We start from the raw sequence: 23,674 nt of genomic DNA, 5'->3' as shown, positions 1-23,674 counted from the left end.
ACGCTGCTACAGTCCAATCTTCAGGTTTACCTTCACTATTAGTTCGACTTCTGTTTACGCGACTACCAAAACACCACTTCTCAATGTTGTCTCGGGTCAAAGGTGACAGCCTATCTATAGTAACTAGTAACGACAGTTGTTAACTTATGATAATGCAAAGGAGGTTTTTTTTATTTATGTTACCATTGTTTATATAAGCAGTCAGAGCCCATTATGTCCTTCTTATTTCACTTGGGCAAAACTTTGTATTTAGTTCTAGATCTAAGATCTACGCAGACATGATTGAATTTTTTTAAACAGTACTTTATTAGTAGCCTAAATATAAAATGAAAGATGATGGTCGGTATGCCTACAAGTGGGTAGTCGTACGTCATTACGAATACCTCGATCAGGGTTGATTCTTGCAGTATAATATTTCCCGTGTTTGGGTATAGAACTAGCTGCAAGGTAGAGCCTACTAGTAATACAAGATCTACTACAAATTTGGGTCTATGGTAACTATGGTTAAAACCGCTATAGGATAGGCCTACATGGATTAGACTCTATATGGTCTCACAAGCACCAAATTCTTAGTGTTGGTGGAAGAGATTGGGCAGAATAGGTCAACAACATACAAATAATAATCAGATTAGTCGCTCTCGTTAGAAGGTCTTTCAACCAATTTACACCACAGGCATAGGTGCCCCTTCTTCCCAGTTCACCAGTTTTATGTATATCGTGCTGTCTCACCATGCAGTCACCAGATGTTCATTTTTTAAAATTGTGATCTGAATATCTAAAACTATATAATTCTAGATCTAGATTACTATTATGCATAACTAATATGCATGACGCGTAGGACGTAATCATCATCTTTTTTTTTTTTTTGAAGTAACGTCTGTATCATATAAGATAAGATAATGCTATTGATCTAATCAATATTTGATTTGATAGTCAATTTATAATGGTCAAATTTCATTAGCAACACCGAGCGCCTAGCCACGTTCGACCGGAAATGTAATCACGAGAGTCAAAATGGAGTAAAAGTCTCTAATATAAATAAAGTACAAACTAGTCTAGTTCTGGCAATCTGGTAATTTTTAATACGATAGTGTCCATAACAGATGTGTCAAGTGCTTCGCTAATTAAGAATTAAGGAATTCATTTGAAATGTGCTCTATTGACATCACTATTGATTTAAATGGACTGAACTTCTGAAGCTTTGGCTTTAGACTTTTTAATCTTTTACTTTACTTTTACTTTTACTAACTTTTAGACTAGAATAGTCTTCAATAGATCTAGTAATAGTAGACAAAGTAACTTTTACTTTACTACTGACTAACTGAGTACTAGACTCTAAAGTACTAGACTTTAGTTTAGTGTTGTTTTTTTTTTGTGTGTGAATCATGAATGGGAATTCTCTTTTAACTCATTTATTTTAACTTTAGTCTTGAGACACTTTGGTCAGTCTTTAGAACTCTAAACTTGCCAACTCCCTAAGCCCTAAACTCTAAGTCTAACTTGTCTAACTTGAGTTTAAGTTTAAATAAATTAAAAATTTAGTAGATCTAGCCAATCTAGGTCTAGAAGTAGAATATAAGATACTATAATATATTTACTATTACTATATGTACTTAAGTTAAACTATTACTACTAGAGTCTAGATCTATAAATAAATATAAATAGTATAAATATAGTAGTGTATTAAGTGTATACTTCTTGACTCTAGAGACTCTATTAGACTTATTAGTAGTCTAGTACTCATGGTAGAGAGTAGAGAGATCTAGATATCTTATAAATCTAGATCTATCTAGTCTAGAATCTAGATTTATACTTTAGAATTTTTAGATTTAGTAATAGAGTTAGATAGTCTAGGCTAGAGTCACTGGAGACTATAATTGACTTTGTCTATATTATACTATATAATATCAATCTATATTCATACTACTTTAGATCTACTAGATCTTGACTAGATTTCATAATTATGATAATGATAATACTCATTTTCATTTATACTAGAGTGTGACTAGAGTTTACAAAACTAGTCACTAGATCTAGATTCTATAAATCTAGAAATCAATTTAAAGTGCTGGTTGGGAGTGTGTATACTCAGAAAGACACAAAGATAAAGGCTTTTTCCTTGTTCCATAAGTTCTAAGGTCAAATCTGTACAAATACTCCTCATATTGTCATGAAAAAAAGCCATCATTTAAAGATGATCATATTAGTGAACATTTATCTCTAATGAAAACAAAATTAATCCCACTTTTTTTTTATTAAATTATATAATGAAATTAAATTGTTGGATTATTACAATCAGACACATTTTGCGTACTATAAAAAAAAAAGACAAAACTTTACTTTTTTTTCTTTTAGATTTCTGAATTGAGCATTAAAATTATTAAATTAAAAACAAACTTCTTAATAAATTGCAGACATCTGATTCCTAATTTTGGAAGTCAAATTCATAAGAGTAAAAACATTGATGGAAGGAGAAATCAGTTTGCGATGTCTTTAACTGCACTACAAAGTCAGGTGACACACCAATACATTCCTTGGAAAAAATGTAGCCTATGTCGGGATGCCAATGTGTTTAAGTCTCCCAGAGATTTCAGCCAACACTTACGTGATTTTCACTGTTCCAAAGAAGGTGGTTCCTATGTTTGTCGTTACGGCATGAACGGTGTCTGTCCGTCGCTACCTTTAGAAGGTGTGAGTGATAGAGATTATGATGACCATGTCATCAAGGATCACATCCATACTGAGCATGGTGAGTAGAAATCACATTAACATTATACACATCTCTTCATGTTACATAGAATCTCTTTTTAGGCCTATACTTTGAAAAATAAAATAGCATGGAATATGATACTAAACACTGCAAAAGAGTTAAATGGATTTTTGACTATAAACCACAATCCATTCTGGAAAGTTGGCTGATACCCACAAAAAGTTCATTACAGGTATCTGAAGAAAAAAATTTCCCATAAGAAAAGGAAATAGATTTAATTGGTTCCCAGACAATGTTGACTTGCTAATAAATATATGAAAGTTATAGGCAATGCAATATAGGTAGTATGTTTTTTTTTTAATCAGAACAGTTATAATACATTATAATTAGAGTGGAATAAACAGAAAAACATAAAAGAACACAGTTAAAATAATAAAAAAAAATATTTAGTAAACATAATAATCACTAAATAAGAAGGATAATGACTGAGCAGAAATGATGCTTGGTCTAAAATGTTGGTCAGCATCCTGTCCAAATAAAAAAATTTAATAAATAATTTTATTTTCCAAATGTTTGCTATCACATGCATTTGCTAGCCTAAGTTCCACTATATATAATATTGTACAGATCACAACATATTGAGGTCTATTACACTGAACATGGGAGGGGGGGGGGGTCATAAAGCACTTGGCTTCTAAACCGGGGGTTCCTGGTTCGATTGTTGGTGAAGACTGGGATTTTTTGGGATCTTTGGGCACTTCTGAGTCCACCCAGCTCTAATGGATACCTGACATGAGTTGAGGAAATGGTTGGTCGTTTTGCTGGCCACATTACACCCTCATTAACCGTGAAACAGAAACAGATGACCTTTAGATCATCTGCCCTATAGATTGCAAGTTCTGAAAGGGTAACTTTACTTTTACACTATTCAAGAGATACTAAACTTCATATCATTTCAAGTGAATCTTGCACTTGGCCATGTGAACATCTTAACTGTCAGACCTGCAAACACACACTAACTAAAGCCACCATCACTTGTCCTGAAATGACTATCAAGATGTCTTCACATTGGAAACATAGGCAAGACCTTAAAAATGCGACTCCAAGAACACCTTAAGAGACATTCAAAATCTTGCTACTAACCCCATTTCAGTTCATTTCAGTAGCACAACATAGGAGTAGCACTGTTCTCATCACTGCGATACAACAATGCAATGATAAAAATATTCTTCTGCAGATTGAAAATAACTTAAATTTACATGTCGTGCACCTTCCATCCTCACAGGATCAACAACAAACACTTTTTAAAAAATTTAAAATGAGGTGGGGATAAACACTCAACCTTTAACCAATTTATTTCTGTGAAACATCATCGCCCCTTCCAATTTCCTGCACTTTTACACCAGCACAGCTTGTTTCTTTTTGGCCTTGATAAACAACATTGGATAGATAAGTTAACTGTTTTGTGTTTATTGTTTAGTCTTTCTTGTTTGTTTGTAGCTGATGAAGGGCTGGTGGCCCAAACATTTTTGTTTTTACTTCTTTAGTGCATTTTATACAAACACTAAATAATTTATTTGAAAATGTCATAAATGATTTATTGACAGGTGGTGCCAGAAGTAAAATTAGATCAATCCGAAGTGAAGAGCGACAGTGTAGTGAAGGGCAAGCCACTACCAATTCTGATCCCTGCATTGTGCAAGATCAGTTTAAGTGGACAATACACAATGCCACTGTTAACCTGCCAGCGCTGCTGAATGATCCGAGACTTGTTAAACGAGAAACTGATTTCTTCACAAAAACTTGGGGCCAGTCTTTTGAGAAGGCAGAGATACTTCCATCGCCATATGTCCCTGAAATAGGACTAAAACATTTTGAGAAATATCTCAGGAAAACATCAGTTGTAAGTACAAGTTATTTGTGATTGCTGTGGTGGTACATTTTCTATAGAGTTAACATTCTGTTTGTTGGTTAACCAGTATGTAGTTCTTACATTATGAATGTCTTGGTGAAAACATGAACTAGCATGGCCGATACACATGCTAAACAGATAGCAAATATGAGCTAAATGTAGTCATTGTCACAATGAAATAGTACAGTCATGATGTATTGACTTTTCTGATCCCACATTATGTGTAAGTGTATTGTAGATCTAGTTGAACACTTAAACACTTTTAATTATTTGAACTTAATGTGTATGTAATAGAAAACAGGTGTAGTAGTTTCTCTGAATACAAGATTATCAAATTAAATTTATTTTAAAAGAAACTAACAACATTCGCTTTTTTCCCCCCTAAATTTATCGTCTGATCTTTCTGTTTGAGATATTTTTGAGTAGTTGTGGTATATAAATGATTCTGAAATTTTTGGCTAATTTTAGTAAGTGCAAGCCATTCTATTTAGAGAAACCTAATTCCAGCCTTGACATTCCTTCTACTAACATTCCTAGAAAACTTTAGTTACAGGCCTGGACTTTACATCTTGACTTGTGACATTGTAAAAGTAATCAAAGAAAAATTATTAATATGTCAGTTTTCATTTTTTTTTTCTAATGCAGAAATTTGCACTAGATACAAAAATAATTTTTATTTTTTTTTCCCATAGAGATTGAAAAAACATTCCAAAAATAGAGACAAGCTGACGGAAGCTCCCACCGGGGGCAAAGATATTTTTCCATCCCTTCATTTCAAACAATTAGGTGAGTTGCATGATTTAATAGAACTGTGGAGTACTTCAAAGTCATTAAAAGAACTATGGAGTACTTCAAAGTCATTCAATAGAACTATGGAGTACTTCAAAGTCATTCAATAGAACTGTGGAATACTTCATAGTCATTCAATATAACTGTGGAGTACTTCAAAGTCATTAAAAGAGCTATGGAGTAGTTCCAAGTCATTTAATAGAACTGTGGAGTACTTCATAGTCATTCAATAGAACTGTGGAATACTTCAAAGTCATTCAAAGAGCTATGGAGTACTTCCAAGTCATTCAATAGAACTGTGGAGTACTTCATAGTTATTCAATAGAACTGTGGAATACTTCATAGTTATTCAATAGAAGTGTGGAATACTTCATAGTCATTCAATAGAAATGTGGAGTACTTCAAAGTCATTCATCAGAACTATGGAGTACTTCAAAGTCATTCAAAGAACTGTAAAGTACTTCAAAGTCATTCAATAGAAACGTGGTGTACTTCAAAGTCATTCAAAGACCTATGTAGTACTTTAAAGTCATTCAATAGAACTATGGAGTACTTCAAAGTCATTCAAAGACCTATGGAGTACTTTAATGTCATGACTGCTGTTATATTAAATTCTTGCAAATATTTTGTAAACTGCCACAATAGTGTAAAATAGAATGATTTAAAATATGTATTGCTGTATTTAAAAAAAAAAAGACTATGGATACAAACAACTATTTCCTTTAGTTCTATAGTATGATCTGCAAGTAGTAATTTGTTATCTGTGTGCTTGATTAATGTTGTAGGGCATTTGTTATAGGGCCATTAGCAGATGTTGCACTTGTTAGATTAATGAGGAAACCATTCCCAAACTAGGTCAAACTGGGCTAGATTTTTTTTTCCCTTTTTAAAATTTCTTGTCTTCATGTGAAGATGGAGCTGAAAACATAGTAATTATTCCATTCTCAAGCATATTCAGATTGGGCTTGAAATTTGTTAGGCTTGATTGCGTTTTCCTTAGATTGGGTTTGAAGTTTGTTAGGCTTGATTGCTTTTTCCATTGAGCACACTTTTATCTTATCTTATATAATACAGACGTTGCTTCAAAAAAGAAGATGATTATGTCCTACGCATCATGCATCTAGTATTTAGCTGTATATTTTAATCATTACACAATAACATAATTACACAAAAACATAATTTCCAGATTTTATTTTATGTTTGTGATGGAAAGAAAAAATAAATCCCCTCCTCCCCCCCCCCCCTCTTAAAAAAAACCCCCAACAAATTATTTTTTGTTTCCTTATTTCAGAGCAAGGTAGAGCAGACTATGACCAAATTAAGGTAGAATAGTTTGTTTTATCTTTTATATATAAGTTAGTGGGACAAAGTCCTTATATTTCTAAGAATAGTAATTACCATAAAGATTAGTTTTTCTTACACCATTGTTCACATTGATTAACTTGTGTTAGCTGCTTTTTTATTTATTACAATGTACTGTTCAGTTAGAAATGAAACATTGGTCTTTGGCTAACGAGCATTAAATAAATTTTGTGTGTATAAATACTTGTATTTAGCTTGGTGTTGTTAGGAGTTATAAATGCTCTCATGCTTGTCTTCTCTCACTTCACAGCTTTTTATGTCAACCCAATTTAATCTAGAGAATCCAGAAATATTTAATGCAGTTTTCCCTTGGTCCCAAATAGAAGAATCAAAATCTACTCAACAAACAGATAAACGACAGTCTACAAAGCTTCTTCAGGAAAAGGTAAACCAGGGAGTGTTGTCTAACAAATATTTTTTTTTTCTTGTAATATTTAAAATTAAAAAAAACATATTTTTCTAATTAGCCATTGGTCGACACTATAAAGTAATTAATTCTTCCAGTGATAGTAATGACTTGTCAAATCCACAGCTGAGTCATTATTTGGACAGTGTAGAGGTGCAAATTGCTCGGCAGATTTCACAGAAGTCTGAAGCTTTCTTTCATGCTATGACATCACACGATGAGCTTCAGGAGAACCTTGCCCACACAATCCAGTGTATCAAACAACTCAGGTGATGGAACTAGAAAAACTGCATTTTTAGGAGTAGAGTAAAATATGTAGAAACTAAACGAGGTTCAATCCTTTTTTTAATGTTTCAGGGAATATATTAACATTTTAAATGAAAAGATTGCTAAAGAGTCCCTAAAAGTCATCAAACTGTCTCGTACAAAAGCCAATTACCAAGCATTATACAATAAGGTTTGTCCTGGTTTTATCTCTATTAAATTGTAGACTTGTTTCTGCCCTTCTAATAAAATTGGGCCCTGGATACAAATTAATTTTAAAATTTGAACAGCAGAAATCATTATTAGTAATTTTTATATTAAAACTAATTCATTAAAAATTGTCTAAGTGAGTGAAATTAACATTTGTAATGATTTTGTTCAAATCACTTTTTGTATTAAAACAAACAAAATAATTTGAAGAAATTTAGTTTGTTAAGAACGTTTTGTTTTATTTATCCCATTTGTTAACTGTGCTACACTGTACACATTTCCACAGCTCAAAATCATGTCCTCCATTCATGAGACCCAGCCTACCATTCAGAGACTGCTTTCCAACAATGAGTTCATTGGTTCCCTAGATCTGATCTCCACGTCCCAAGATGTACTCTGTAAGGATCTGGCTGGAATACACAGTTTTAGGTAAACACTTAGTTCGTTGTAAGAGTGGAGAACAGAAAGAGAATAAAAACAACACCACAGTTACACTCCTATGTTTCCTGATGCCCATTGGTTGAGCCACTCCTCTTTCTGATTGTTGACTAGTATCGACCTTAGGGTGAGGTAGTTAACAGGTCTGTATGGTTGTTCCATAGTTGATCTTGCCTTTCATAGTTTCTCAGAAGATGTCATGATTATTATGGAAGGTGTTGTCTTGTCTCAATGGCCTTGAGGTTGTCTATTAAGAGAGGACCAAAAACTTTTACTCCTCCAAGCTAATTACAGATGAGGTAACTTAAAAACATGAAGACTAACACATGTCCCTTTGTTGGCAATCACTGTCATGTTTTACAAGCTTAAGATGTTCCTTCAGAATTGTAGATAATTACATCCTTCCTATCCCAACCTCTTGAGATGATGACATAGCCTAAATTGTGCAGATTTGCCAAAAATCCGAATCCAACTATCGAGATGACACTCCAGAGTGCATACGACACAATTAGGCAGGCATCCTTTGTAATGATATTTGAAGATAAGAATAAGATAATGTGAATGTTTTGAATTATAAAATTGACAAAAAAAACCCTCTTTCATTAAAGTTTTACTTTCTATTGTTTAAACTAATATTTTTGTGTTACAGACATCTTGGTTCACAGTTAGCTGAAATGGAAAAGTTGATAGACAAAATGCTACAGGCAGATTTCAATCGCTGTATTTCAATGGAACTTAATCGACCAGTCAAAGATGCTCTTCTCTTGGCTGATGAGGTCAGTGACAGAATGTCTGCCATGGAAGTAGTTTGAAAGATTGTCGGTACATTAGTAAATAACAGGATTAAATTGTTATAAAAAAATTTTTTTCCTTTTTGTAAAATATTTTTGGTTTGCTAGGATGTGGCTTTCAAAATGATCTATAAATAAATACATTTTAATTTAAATAAAAGTTGAGCTCTATCTTTTAAAGGTTAGGGTTAGGGTATGTGATAATCATATAAAATAGTTATTTGCAGCTACCTTTACTTTACCTTACTTTATGGTCCCAGGCTTGGCCCTCAGCACTCTTTTGACTCAGCCACCATTCTCTTACTCTGCTCTATTATTGGAATATCACAGCTAGTCCATCACATGTAGCTTATCCCTGTTGTTTTTTGTGTTTTTTTTTTTTTACTAAACAAATTTGAAACTTTCGTTACTTTCAGGAACACTTAGTGTCTGTGCTGTTTGGCATGCTAAGGCAGCACAAGTTTAACTTCATTGATGTCTACAGAGAGGAAGCCTTCACAGCCCTCAAGGCTACAGTCAAACAGGTAAATTTAAAAAAAAAAGTTTTTGATATTTTGATTCAGAAAACTTCTCTCTCTCGCTCTCTCTTTGTATATTTTAAACATAAAAAAAACACAATCTGGATGAAGATTTTAAATTTGACACATAGAAAATAAAAGACATTGATCACAAATATACCCAAGAACCATTAAATTCCTTTAGCTATAGAATCATTGAACATAATGTGTCTAAGTTTGAGTATAAATTATTTGCTATAATATTAATTCCTTTGCTTTATAATGTTTTGTTATTTGCCTTGCAGTAGTGTTAATGTTAAGGCACACTTTCCCAAGGATAATAAAGATTATTATTATTTTATTATTATCATTTGAATGAAATCATGTATATAAAAGACATGAAAGAACTTGGTCACTGTTTGTTTCCTTAGACTGTTGTTGAAGCTGTGGCCATTGCAGATTGTAATGATACAGAGAATAATGCCAGCAGGTAAGACTGTTAATTACCAATGTCTACGATAAATGACTTAAAACTTATCAACACAAGTTTGTAAAAGATTTAATTTCTTGAATTTATTTTATTTAATTAAGTTTTTTCTTATTTTTAATGTTGTATGTGTTCAGAAAATAGTGCCTGTAATTAATACTGTAGATTTTGGTAAATCAGAACAGTCTTTGTGATAGAAGATGAGCACGTTTCTCATATCCTATGAACTCGAGGGTGACTGTAAAGTCCAATCCTCGCTTTAAAAAGCTGGCCGCATATGTGGCATGACTAGGTTTGGTCATTGCATATAAGCCTGCTTCTTCTCTCAGATTTTTTGTTGGTTTGGCGCTCTTTGTTGCTGGCCACTCTTCTTGCTTCATATCTCATGACTCCGACACTCACAGCTTCACGCCTTGAGGAGCGATCGAGAGCTACGGCTGAATGTCAAAATCACACTTCTATATATAAATATCTTGTTGGTGTGGTTGCATGAACTTTTTCTGCTACAAAATAGCTTTGATACTTTAGAAGTTTGTCAGCTCATTTAGTTAACTCGAATCTGTTGTGTAATATATAAAGAATAAATTTATAATTGTTACATTGTACAAAAATAATATTCCAGTTTGGCTGACCAAATGAGATTGTTAAACTACCCTCAGTGGATGGAGCTACTCAAGCAAGTCTTTGCTAGCGTCATGGTCTTGTTGGATAGAACCAAGGCAAGTCCATTGGTTAATGATTTTTAGTTTCCCTTGTTGGATGATAGCAATTTGTTTTTCTCTTACTGATGGCTTTTTGAATGACGAGGATAAAATTTTTCTTTAAGTGATGAATTTATTTTTTTTCAAAAGTTAAAAAAAAATCTAAAATTATGTAGTAATGTCAGGGACTATAGCTGTTTGATGTTTGGTTGTCTTGATGCTCCCGTGTTTATTCACTGCCCACTGCCATCCCCATCGTCCTGTCCGAGGTTTGGACTAGATTATATTCAATAATGAAGGAACATCTGAAACATGTAAAACATTTTACACAACAAACAAACATATCTTTAATTTTACATTTTGATGTATTTCTTTTTATTAAAAAAATACATGTTGAAAAATCATTATGCAGAATAGTTTTGCAAACAAAATGTCTGACCATTTTTTATAAAAAACTCCTCTTTATTACCTTCTGATATGTTTGGCTTCAAAGATGAATTATAGACGTATTAAAACAAGTATTTAACATACAAGACCTAACTGGCTTGTGTTAATGCAATACTTTTAGTAGTGTTCTTTTTTTTTGGAAATTTCTGAAAGATCTTGTTCTTGTTCCTAGGCATTTCATGGTCTAGTGACAAATATTATGGGTATGGCTGCAGGCAAGAACAAAGCTTGCTCAGATGCTGCAATGGCTGCCTCAGGGGAGGATGTTGGAGAGACTGAATATCTCCATGTTTCTTTGTAAGTATTTTCTTTTTTCAAAAGTCATTCCTTGATGTTTCAGGTTTGATGGTCAAAAACACACTGTGAAATGAGGAACAAACTTTTATTTTGATTTATTCACTTTCTCATCCAACTTTTGAACTGAGCTAAATGTCTTTCTGTTATTTTGAGCCTTTTCCTAACTCTGCCCCCCCCCCTCTCCCCCCTCCCTCCCACGTTATCAGCTTTGTCAAATAAAGACCCTTGGTCATTGTACTACACTTTGAGGCACAAAAAGTCCAGAATTTGACATGGCACTCCAGACTCTCTTTGCTATCTACATGTTTTGTCAAAGTTAAAATCCTGCAGTTTCTAATTGGTTTTAATTTGCTGTCTGCACCAATCTTCGAAATTAGTATTACTTTGATGGTTAAATATGTCTCCAAGTATCATTTTAAAGGTTTTCCAGCTTTATATTCTTTGCTGCCAGGTGTTCTCTCTCTAGCCAGTAAGAGCCTCAGATTGTCTTTAAAGCATTTCCTTTATGCTGCTCCTTACATTCAGTGAAAGGAAATGCCATGACATAGGGTCTGTACAGCGACTTGTAAGACCCTTGTAAATTATGTGCCATTGAAACTCAAAATCACATTCCTTTAGACTTTATGTATTAGACAGTTCTACTACCTTCAATTTGAAGCTGGCACAAATATTGATATTTTTGTCTGCGACAGGAGTGAAGATGTTGATGTCATGATAACCTCAGCAGAATATGACAAGGCCCAGGTTTGCCTTAGAGAAATGTTGTATGCTGTGAGTGACTACGGCCATGACAGATGCGTGAAGGTCATGAATGCTAGAGCCAAGGTTTGCAGAGCCATTTTTCTTTCTATTTTCAAAAAGTATTCATTTTATAATAAATGTCCCTAACCATTTTTTTTTTTAATTATAACATATTTCTTTAATTTTAATATATTTAAGGATGGATTCTTAGATCGCCTGTCATCGTCAGAGTTTGTTATTCTGTCAAGGTGTATTGAGGACTTTGTCAGTGACACTGAGCAAGTGTGTGGTAGGAAGAGCATGTCACTCAGAGGAGTCCTTCAGAACCAGGCCAACAAGTTTGTTGCTCGATTCCATGAGGAGAGAAAGAATAAACTCAGGTGACTGACACCCACGACCCCTCCTGCTCTCCCTCCCCAACAGAATTAACAAAACCATTTTTTTTTTTTTCTTAAATGGGACACTCCACCTTCTTAAATGAAAGATTTTACTTCACAGCCCAGTATTTGAATTACTGGACAAATTATATTTAAAATCTTGGGGTGGAAGATTTAAAAAAGTCAATTCTAACATTTTAACACTTTGTTGAAAGCAATACTTTGTAATTATGAAAAGAGGTCAAATTCACAAAATAATAAAATTGCTTTCTAATACAATTAGATAAAGATATTTTGTTTAGTTCAGAACTAAAAGTAATGAATTTGAAATGCAGCCAAGTTAGTAATAGGAGTGGTCAATGGTGCTTCAAGGTCATTGGCCATCACAGAGAAGTATATTGAAGCCTAATTCCTAAAGCACTGGTTGTGTGTATATATTGTGTGTGAATGTTGGCTTTAGGTCTAGAATAGTTGAATCTAAATGATAGATCTAGTAAATCTTATAGCAACTAAAATAAAACAAAAAAAAATCTGAGAGAAAACCCAAGATTTAAGATTACAGTAAAAAATAACAAAGCTGGCTGACCCATGCTTTCATTTAGAATTACCGTCCTTTTTATACACTTGAATTATACCAGACCACCTCGTGGATTCATCAGAAACACTTCAGCCTACGCAACCAATACATCCGCCCTACTTTGATCAAGTTTACATCATAAACTCGCACATACAGGGAATCAACTTCTGGTATATTTATGAAGAGTGAAACATCTGTTGACTCTTCTCATTTTAAAACTCTCACTGTGTCATACTTTGATTCTATCCTGATACATTCTATTTCCTCTTGCATCCTACTTCTATCCTCAAATTTATCAATCTTCTTTTCAGTCTGATCCTAGACAATGAGAGGTGGAGACAGGCTGATGTACCTGCCGAGTTTCAAGACTTAGTCAGTCATGTCATCAACACAGGTGACTTTCGTTTGAATTCATATGTTTTGCTAACTTTCTTTTTGTCTTCCACTTGTTATGACTCCGAGACTTATTTAATGTTTGTGTGAACACATCCAGTTCACCTCGGCTCAGTCTGTTAGCAAAAGTAATGATTAATTGTTGACGTTTCATTGCTATGTGACGTGGTCTTAACTCAGGTATTTGACCTTTGACCATTTATTTCTATGGTTAACAATTTTGTTTTTTCATTTTAAGGTACTTTAACATTACCTGAAAAAAAATCTGGCACAGGTAAGACACAGTTAAATGAGATGTGATATAAATTAAATTTCAGTAGTAACATTGAGAAGATTATGTTTTAAAGAATTGAAACCAAGTATGTTAAAAAAAAAAAAGGAAAAAATAATGTGTGATAATTTTTTTGTTTTTTTAGGTCACATCTTATTCCCAAATATTTTGTATAAATAAATAATTGTGAAGTAAAAAAATGTTATGTTAATTTTGAGTTTTCAATGAAACTGATTTTGTTAGTATTTGATGATTTGTTTTATAGAAGAGTTTTGTGAAGTGTATTCTTATTATGAGTGACATTTAAAAAAATTATATTTTTCTCTACATGTAAAGTTTTAAGGTTTCGTTTCATCGATTAATGGCACACATACTTCTCATATTTGGAATAAACTTTTGAATGTTTTACTGTTGTTCTTTTTTTTCCAGGCAGCACTCAAATAACTAAACAATATTTATATGCAGGGGAGGAAGAGTTTGCAGTTGTTGGGTATGTACTGTTTGTGTGGGTCCTTAAAGGAAAGAGTTCATTTGTCACCCTTTATAATCACACATTTTCACTGCTTTTTTTTAGCTTAAATCATCTATTAAAGGAACAAACTTAAAGAGATAACCACAATGCAAATCTTAACACACTTAATACCTTAATGCAGTACATTTTCTGCCTATTATGAGCCTCACATGCTTCAGTTAATGTTAGGCTTTATGAGCCACTCTCTCCTTTTAGAAGTGATGCATTTGCAACCAATGGCTCTCCCAATACACTGTCTTGACTTTTAAGTCAGGAAATCAAACTTCTTTAGTCAGAACACCAATATGCATCTCTCAAAGCTATACAGTGTTCCTTCTAATTTACTTCAGTATTTTAGGCTCTGTTACTTGTGATTTCTATACCATGAATGACTTTGAATGTTATGATAGAAGAGCTATTGGTTTCTCAAGACTTATGACTCTGCTAGTTTACTGGCATGTGTTATGTCTGTTTGACTTATGATTAAATGACTGTGTTCCAGCACTGTGTTGATGTTGGTCAAAATGATGGTAGAATACTGTCAGTGTGTTGTTGACATCCCTTCTGCTACCCCAGATCTCCTTACTAGGCTTATAGATTTATTGAAGGTAAGAACGCCATTGAGCTATCAACATATTTAGTAACACCATTTGATAAGTGTATTTGCCTGTTTTCTTATAATGGGTAACCAACTGTTCTAAGTTTTTAATCTGATGCAAAATAAGTGGATCTAGTTAACTGAACATTGGATTTCAGGTCTGTCTTGCTGGATACTATCACAATTTCTATAATGACAAGATTTGTAACATTATGTAAAAAAAAATATCTTCTTACTTTGTGTGTCATGTGTTATTAGAATAAAACATAAAAATAAAATACATTGATAATCTTTTTCACCTCTTTTTTATGTGAATGGAAATTTAAAAATTTCAGATGTTCAATTCCCGCACTTGTCAGCTACTGATAGGAGCAGGAGCCAGACAACTGGTGGGGCTTAAAACTATTTCCACTAAGAACCTAGCGTTGGCTTCAAGATGTCTGCAGCTTGTTGTCTTTTTTATACCACAAGTTAAGGAACACTTTGAACAAACTCTACCTGCTAAAAATAGCAACATGCTCAAAAATTTCAAGAAAATCACCAAGGTATGCTGAACTTTATATGATTCTGTTACTTAAAAATCATAATTGGCTAGTCACCTTGAAATAAAGTCAAGAGAATATAAAGGAATAAAAATAACAAAGGCCAGATACCTGAGGACAGATCAGAAGATAGTTTGAAGAGACACCTATCTTGTTTAGACTATTTTATTTTCTTAATTCATAAGTTATTTACCCACTAAAATTAAAAGTAATATATATATATATGTTTATCCACCTTTCTTAGTATGAATTTCTAAGATGATTTCTTAATGGGACTTCACAAAAAATATTATTACTGTGATGTTACAACAAAAACTTTAATAATGAAATCTTTAAATTTTGATGTTTACCATATAGTTAAATCCTTCAATCAAGAACTACAAAAATCACACTATATTTTTTTTTCAAACTAATTAAAGTAAATTTTTTAAAGTGTTGGGCAAAAAGCCTTTAAAAAAAAAAAAATCTGCAATAATGTAAACATTTCAGTATCACTATCTATCTATCTGTCACATGAGAAAATTCTTGTTAGGACAGTACTGCAGCGGGACTACTAGATCATCAGAAAATTCAAGGGACACTGCTAAGAATATTTATGATTTATGCTAAGAATGTGAATATAATATAATATAAATATGGATATTCTTTATTATTTATAATTATGCTTTTTACATAAACACTGCAGCAGTTTATGCTTTACATAAACCTGAAGTGCAAAAAAAAATCTAAACCATCTTGTTGTTCCTAGGATTATGATGACCACATTGAAGAAATCAACCTGAAGTTAATCAGCATCTCTGAGAATATGACTGAATCACAGCTAACTAAGGTTTGCTTGCCACTCTTTTTCTTGCTAGACCATTTTCATTTTAGACTATTTATAAGTAGCAATAGCATCTCATTCTAACATAAGCTCCAAATGACAAGAAGATTTAATAATTTCTGTGTGGTCTATATTCCAGTATGAAGTGAAAGCCCCAATGCCTTCCCAATGTTTTAGAACTATATGTAAACAACTGGCCAAGCTTCATGAAGCTTTAGTCGGGACATTGCCTTTATCTCAGATTAGAGTGAGTACATAGAAGGAAACTAATCGATACACCTAGCTCATAGGATAACTCAGCATGTAGAAAGACATTAACACTAATGTTGTAATATGATTTCATACTTTCAGGAATTATTTCAAAGGATCAACCAGTCTTTCATGCACCTTCTTGGCAAGCGGCTAGCTGCATTAAAAGTGACCAATGATGGTGGACCACAATGTGGGTAAGTAACCTATCACTTTTTTACCTAGTAGGATAGACTGGATTGATTTATTACAGTGCATGAGGTCATTAGGAGGAATGGCTGAGTGGTAAAGCGCTTGTGTTCCGAACTGAAGGTCCCTGGTTGAAATCCTGGTGAAGCTTGGGAGTTTTACTTTCAGGATATTTAGGGCACCTCTCCATCCAGCTCTAATGGGTACCTGACATTAGTTGGGGAAAAGTAAAGGTGGTTGGTATGACACCCTCGTTAACCGTGGGCCACAGAAACAGATGACGTTTACATCATCTGCCCCATAGATCGCAAGGTCTGAAAGGAGAACTTTACTTTACTTATAAGGTCACAATAGATACAACTTTTTATTTGGCCAAGAAATCTGTTTTTGTGGATAGTGAATTATAAAGATGTCATTAATAACCAAGCACCTTTTTATTTTCCCAACCAAGGTCAGGTATCCATCAAACCTGGATGATAATTAGGGACCTAAAAATCACAAATAGAAAATCTGATACCATTTACAAACCGAGTACATACACTGTGTCTTCTTTTCTCGTAACCTTCAGGAGCACTACTAAGATAAAACCCATTTATGTTGAGTAAAGTTGACTAGTTCTCAGGGCGCAACTTATGGTGGCCTCTTATATCTTACTGCCAACTCTTTTTTACATCATGCTACATTAAAATAGTCAAGTTTTTTTTATATCTCATATTTACTGAATGGTTAGTCATTGTTCAATATCAAAATGTTATCTCTATTAATGCACAGTTAGCCTAGTATAGAAATGGAAATGGCGGGGGTGTATTAATAGCTTATCATACTCTAGCAACAATCCAATCGATAGCAATGAAAAAAAAGGGACAAGCTCCAAAAATCCAGCGGTGTTGTGAAGCACATAAGGCACCCTGACCACCCTTCCCTGTTGTGGAGGTTTCCCAGCCCTGATCAAACTATTTTACCACAGTGCTGGACAGGCCACTGTCCAGTTATTTTATATTTCAAATGGTTCAGGCCAAACTTTTGACTCATGATGTCCCCTTTGTAGGGATGAAGAGGAAACTGTAACATATTCTTTTTGACTGCTCTAGACTTTCTGATTTCCTTCTATGGGAAGAAGTTTCTTGACCTGTATAAGTGACATGCATGCATTAAGTGCTTTTGCAAGAGAAGATTTGAGTCTCAGGCCCACACTCAGAGTTTAATGATAATATAATATAAAATATGTATGTTGACAATTGTGTGCATTTATTTGGTTCTATAAAAGTGTTATTAAGTGTGGCTCAAGAACAGGGTTTATTGTTGTTATTATTGGATTCTTTCTCCCTCCCCCAGGCTTGTGATATCTGACTTGACCTTCTACTCTGGAAGTTTCAACACGCTCAAAGGACTGGAGAACCTTGTGACCAGCACGAATGCAGTCTGGGATGTCAGGTGACATCTTTCATTAGCAGCCTCATACATGACAGGAAGAAAGGATTAGGCAGCAAGAAGAGTTTGACTGAGCAACTGCTGGATTGAGTGACAGCATCTTCACATCACAGTCACACCGCCATCACATAACATAATGCTGTGATGTTCATATTAAAACTACTCATTACATGTTGGATACTAGCATGCAGAATCATGTTCATATGTGCTTCTTTGTCTTCATGGTCAGTAGTTTTATGGCATACACAGCCAGACCTCAATTAAATCAAACCTAATTATGCTTCCTAGGAGTGGACAATTTTCTGTCAACCCATTTAGGTCACTATACAATTGTTTGGACAGGAGGCTAGTCCACTTATTTCTGTGACTTTCACTAGATTTGACTATTATAATGGCCAGTATGGACTTTATATATCAACTATCATTTTCCTCTAAGGGTTTCAGGTTATTCAGTTAGCTTGACCCTTAGAGGTCAATGCTGAAGTAAAAATCCTAGACTCAAACCCAGAACCTAACAGTTAAGCATGATCTTGTTAGGCTACCATGTCCCTTAAAATCCTGAGCTAATTGTAAAGCTTTGTTGCACCCACACTCCCAGTAGGCAACTTGTACTGATGGATGTATTTTGCAATAATTGGATCTAACGCAGTTCAACACTTCATCTCTGGCATGGCATAATTTGATCTACAAAACAAGCTGTCAAGCAAAACAAAAAAAGTACTACTAAGTACCAAAAGTGCTTTGACTCAAAGATGCTTGCTGTTCCAATAGGTTTCTACTTATGGCAATTGTTGTATATTTTCTTCTTTCAAGTGCAATATGTGAACTTAGTTTGTTTATAACCGACTGACCAATGTTGTGGAAACTACCATTGTAGGTAGAATCTATATAAGGGGACTTGACCAATAATTCACACAGATTTTTGTTTTTCTCAACGTAGCTTATTCCTTATTGTATACAGTTTTAATTTATTGAGGTTATTTGTGCCTATGTGCAGAAAGTTTGGTCGTTTTATTTTTATCTAATAATAGAAAGCATTTTTTTGTTGCCCATTAGAAATTTCCTTCAAAATCTTGCTGAAGATGTCAAAATTTGAGTTTTAAAAGGTTTCCGTGAGTGAAAGACAAAATTGATTTGGCTCATCAAGTGCAAGGAATCAAACAAGTCCTATTTATGGTTCACAATATTTTGACATTTAAACATGATTTCAAAGAAACATATAAGTTGATTAGCCATGGCAGAAGTATCATTGGAAGTGGGATGTCCTTCAGTTCTCTGAACATTTTGATAGCCATTAAGTATTTCTTGAGGGATTCTTTTAGAGTTTAATTTGATTGGCTAGGGGCGTTTAATAAGTGTGAATGCTCATTGGATGTCAGTATTTATTTCAAATGTTTCTGTCCAATTGAATTGTAAATATGAAATGGTATTTTTCCCCTCCAATGTCTTGCTGTTTTTTCAATTCAAAGATTGTCTTGTTATTATAATGTATTATGTCTATCATGGCACAAATTCTTGAAACAAAGATACTGTATTCAGTTTAATGGTATCTCTCTCAAGTAGGACAAATGAAACAGAATCTATTGGCTACTACTAATATGATGTATGCCAACCTTGGAAACTTCTTGTTTCTGCTCCAGATTGAATCATTCACCTGATCCAATCATACGATTCAGTATTTCAGAAAAGAAAAATATTTAAAGCTAGAATGCTAGTTCAGTGCCATTCGCTAGAGTGTTGAGTTTTGTATCTGCACAGTATTGATGTGAGGGCTTGAATTTTAAATTACACTTAAGTTTTACATATATGCCTTATTTCTTAGTTTGTTAACAAATTCTACAGTTCAGAATGTTCTCCAATGTGAGGGTTACAAAAATGTCAAGCATTCCTAGACGTGTTTTGTTTATAAAATAATGTAATATGCAGAACTGGTGGTTGTATTTTATTCCACTGACATTGTAATACCATCACTAAAATGACTCCATTCCTAGATTAAAAAAATTGTCTTCGCCTATTTATTTGGTTAGAAAATCAAATAAACTAAATTTGAACTTGTGTGTCTACTTTACAACATAATACAAATATTTTCGTACAGTTTTTACATAAAATAAAAATGTCCGTCTCCATTCAGTCTAGTTCCATTGCATTAAAATCAGAAACTGCTATAATAAAGACTAGGAAGAAATGAATTGGCGACTTCATTGGGAAAAAAAAACCGGTAGACCCAATAGTTCTTCTATAAACACAGTGGATGAACATGTGGACAGTACATTTTGAAATAAAACCATGAAACTGCTACTCAGTAGAATGTCATGTTACAACAGCGAGTGTGACTCATTCTTCATGTTTCAGTGATTCTTGCTTCATGTGATATTTACATTAAAATTTTTACACTGGATTCTTTGGTGCTTTGCTTGTGTATTATTGGTGAATGCAGTTATAAACCACAAAAAACTAGAAGTCTTTTTTTTTTTCTTGTTAAAATATGCTTTATTATATGAAATGATTAATGATGATAGACCTGGGAAGCCACTTGTCCAGTGAATGGGGTGGGGTACAATACAAGAAATATACAAGTAAATCATTGTTATTACACCCTCTAAGTAATCCGTTTATGAAAGAACATGCATTTATTTCTTGAAAGCAATCAACAAATAGGATGTACAAACTCATTTCTATATAAATAAAAAAACAACCCAAGAGTAGACAAGTATATTAATTTATCATAAATCACAAGACAATAACTTCCCATGGTTAATAAAACGTATCACAATTATTATATTGCCATTAAGAAATAAAAGAAAAAAGTCTGTAAAAACATGATATAAATGTTGTTTTTTTTAAAACCTGTAAAGCTGAGAAAAACAGAAGTATATAAAAAAAAAAACAACAGGGGTAAATAACTAGAGTTCAATCCAGACAGCTAAGGATGTGTCAATTAGAACAATATTTCTAGAGAAGTCATAGAAATAATTCTTGTAACTGTTTGAACAAAGATTTCAATAGGATCCAAATAGTTTTGAGGGGGGGGGAAAAAAAGGACAATGCAAGTTTTGTACCATTTTTTATTGGAGTGTTTTTTTCTTTTAATGACTGAATTTAATTATTTATACTAATTAAATAAAGTGACACTCTAAACACTACTGTAAAGCTTCCCTTAGTATCCCAAGTAGTTAGTTCCCATGTTAAACATTCCCAGCTGTACATAAAGGTATATGAACAAGAGAGAGAGATGAAAAAATAGAACTACCGGTATATATTTGTTAAGTATAATAAACTCTATATATACATATATTTCTATCTGTACACCCAAATGTGAATGGACACTACCAATTGAAATCACAAACAGATGGTAGATATTAATTCTATCATACAGGTACACAGTTTAAACTAAAGGTTCTTAAATATTTTCTCAGAAATGTATACTATGTAGACTTGCTGGAGAATGATATATAGGGGCCAAGAGAACCACTAGTTGAAGGCTTTATTGTTTATATTATAATGAACATGGCTAGATGTTCTCAACAGTGATAAGTCTATGTGTTGAAGAAACAAGATAGATATACACAGTAGCCAAAATAAAAGTCACCAAAGTAGCAAAAGATACACAATTCTTGCTAACATTTCTTGGTAATATTCCAATTCAGCTGAAAGTATTTCACAGCTGTCTGATAACAGAAGGAAAGTGACTTTCAGACATACTAAAACATCAACAGTTTGAGTGATACATCTTGAATCTATTCAACCTGCTAGTCTTTTCATTTACTGGACAAGCCACAAGTAACAAGACTGATGTGAACATAAGTAACAAGACAGATGTGAACATAAGTAACAAGACTGATGTGAACATACGTGACTATCCCAGGCATCCAACTAGCACCTGAAAGTTCTTCACTTCAAACATATACAGTTGATGAACAATACTTTCATTCAATCTAAGATAACACACACACAAATACCAAATTAACACTTATCTAATGCACACACATACCCTAGATTAACACTACTCTAGTACATTCACTCACTGCTACCAAGGTCCAATCATCAACATAGAAATAAAATGGCAGCAATTTTGTATAACTCTTTCCAGTTGTATTTAGTCTGATTAAAGATGAAGTAATTGAATTATGCTATGAACCACTTCAGTTACTATGCTATGTTATTAACAAATTTGATACAGCTACTATGTTCAACCCCTTTGTGATAATAATAAATACCCTATAATACTGCAACTTGAATGGGACAAAGAGAATTGAGTTCCCTGTGTTGTGGTACTAGTGATCAACAGTGACAGTAATAGTGTAAGTAACTTGATGTCAACAGGCTGCTAATGATCCAATATCCTCAAATTGCCAGATACAATCTTGTTCTCCAGTATAGAGCCCATTGGAATGTCAATTTTCTCTCCATGGTTAGCAATTATAATGACAGTGCCCTGCAGACAACAAAAAAAGTTTAAAAATATTTTTTTGGAAGCACATCAAAAGTTTAAAATACTGATCGGTTTGCTAAGACTAAGACTGCTTTATTGATCCTTATTGAAAATTTGTTGTGATTACAATGATTCTTTCCTCAAATCAAAACAACAAAAACAACATTCACATAAATAGAACAGACAAAACATACAAAGAAGTCTTGATTCACGTTGCCCAGTCAACGAGCAGCGCTGATACAGTCTGACAGAGTAGGGAACAAATGAGTTTTTGTATTGTTTGGTTCTAGTCCCCCATTTTGCAACAACTTGACCTAGTTATAATGGAATGGTTGGCGAATGTCTTCTAAGATTTTTCTCACTGCCGATACATTTTTGCTTAAACAGTTCATTTAAATATAGTAGTGTTGTGCATGTGTTTTTTTAATGCTCGTTTTATAAGACTGTCTAATCAGCACAACAGTTTTGATGAAACTTTGCCTTGACAACAATTATTGCATATGTTAGCAGATTTTGCATTGTTGCACAGTAAAAATTAGCCAAGATCTTTTGTAGTTTGAAGCTGTTAATTTTGTACAGGAAAAATAGACACTGTGCTGAGTTTCAAGATGGTCTTCCCAAGAAAGCTTGTTTACAATGACTTTCAGATATTTGTACCAGTTCATATAATTATATGTCTTTATTATCTTTGAGGAACATAGTCTTTGAACTGTACATTAGACTAACAAATATTTATAAGATAGCATATAAAATATTTAGAGCTCATATCACAATTTCACTAAAACATTACATGTGAAGATTACATCAAAGAGTATGTTCTGAAACAACCCTATCTTGACTCTGAACAAATGTTTTTCCCTTGAAGAATTGGTTTTGTTTAATAGCATGATTTTAGAATGAATTATTTTGCTAGAAATTTGAAGTTTGGCAGTTATTGCTCTATAACTGTTAGATAATTCCTGATAAAGAATGATTTCTGGCAAAGTTTGCATTTTACTAAATGTATTCTTATGTGGTATTTCAGCTAAGCAAATCAATGAGCTACATATCTTTAAATGTAAACCTCATACATTGTTTTATAAAATGTCTACTTTGACAGCATGCATGTGTTATTGTTATTCTACTACATTATGAGACCTTAAACATTTTTTTTAGACTTTTTTTTACAAAATATAAATACATATGCTTATAATTATATACAAGAAATAGTATCAACCATAGCTGAACTG

General features: G+C 33.3%; 2 protein-coding genes across 5 annotated transcripts in view; one reads left to right on the top strand and one right to left on the bottom strand.

Moving 5' to 3' along the window:
* Positions 1-945: 945 nt before the first annotated feature.
* LOC106051986 (vacuolar protein sorting-associated protein 54-like) lies at positions 946-21,041 on the top strand. 2 transcript variants are annotated; one of them, XM_056022430.1, is made up of 25 exons: positions 946-1,072; positions 2,415-2,749; positions 4,318-4,613; positions 5,315-5,408; positions 6,703-6,734; positions 7,024-7,158; positions 7,306-7,448; positions 7,537-7,636; positions 7,940-8,082; positions 8,741-8,867; positions 9,299-9,406; positions 9,811-9,869; positions 10,489-10,585; positions 11,187-11,311; positions 12,004-12,136; positions 12,251-12,432; positions 13,318-13,400; positions 13,638-13,673; positions 14,100-14,160; positions 14,684-14,789; positions 15,115-15,324; positions 16,070-16,150; positions 16,284-16,391; positions 16,496-16,590; positions 17,918-21,041. In XM_056022430.1, exons 2-25 carry the CDS (start codon positions 2,488-2,490, stop codon positions 18,018-18,020), a joined length of 2,919 nt encoding a protein of 972 aa, XP_055878405.1. In that variant the 5' UTR covers positions 946-1,072; positions 2,415-2,487; the 3' UTR covers positions 18,021-21,041. The 2 variants fall into 2 exon arrangements, with proteins under 2 accessions (XP_055878405.1, XP_055878406.1); XM_056022431.1 differs by having other exon boundaries at positions 996-1,043.
* Positions 20,477-23,674, bottom strand: part of LOC106051987 (UTP--glucose-1-phosphate uridylyltransferase-like) — a 52,471-nt gene continuing 49,273 nt past the window's right edge. For all 3 annotated transcript variants that reach the window (XM_056022434.1, XM_056022433.1, XM_056022432.1), the window contains exon 15: positions 20,477-22,448. In XM_056022434.1, coding sequence (XP_055878409.1) covers positions 22,341-22,448 — 108 coding nt within the window. In that variant the 3' untranslated portion in view covers positions 20,477-22,340. The remainder of the gene's footprint in view (positions 22,449-23,674) is intronic.

This window comes from Biomphalaria glabrata, chromosome 3 (genome assembly GCF_947242115.1).
Source record: "Biomphalaria glabrata chromosome 3, xgBioGlab47.1, whole genome shotgun sequence".
Classification (NCBI taxonomy): Eukaryota; Metazoa; Mollusca; class Gastropoda; family Planorbidae; genus Biomphalaria; species Biomphalaria glabrata.
Note: the sequence above shows the minus strand (reverse complement) of the source record. Positions and strands in the feature narration are given on the sequence as shown.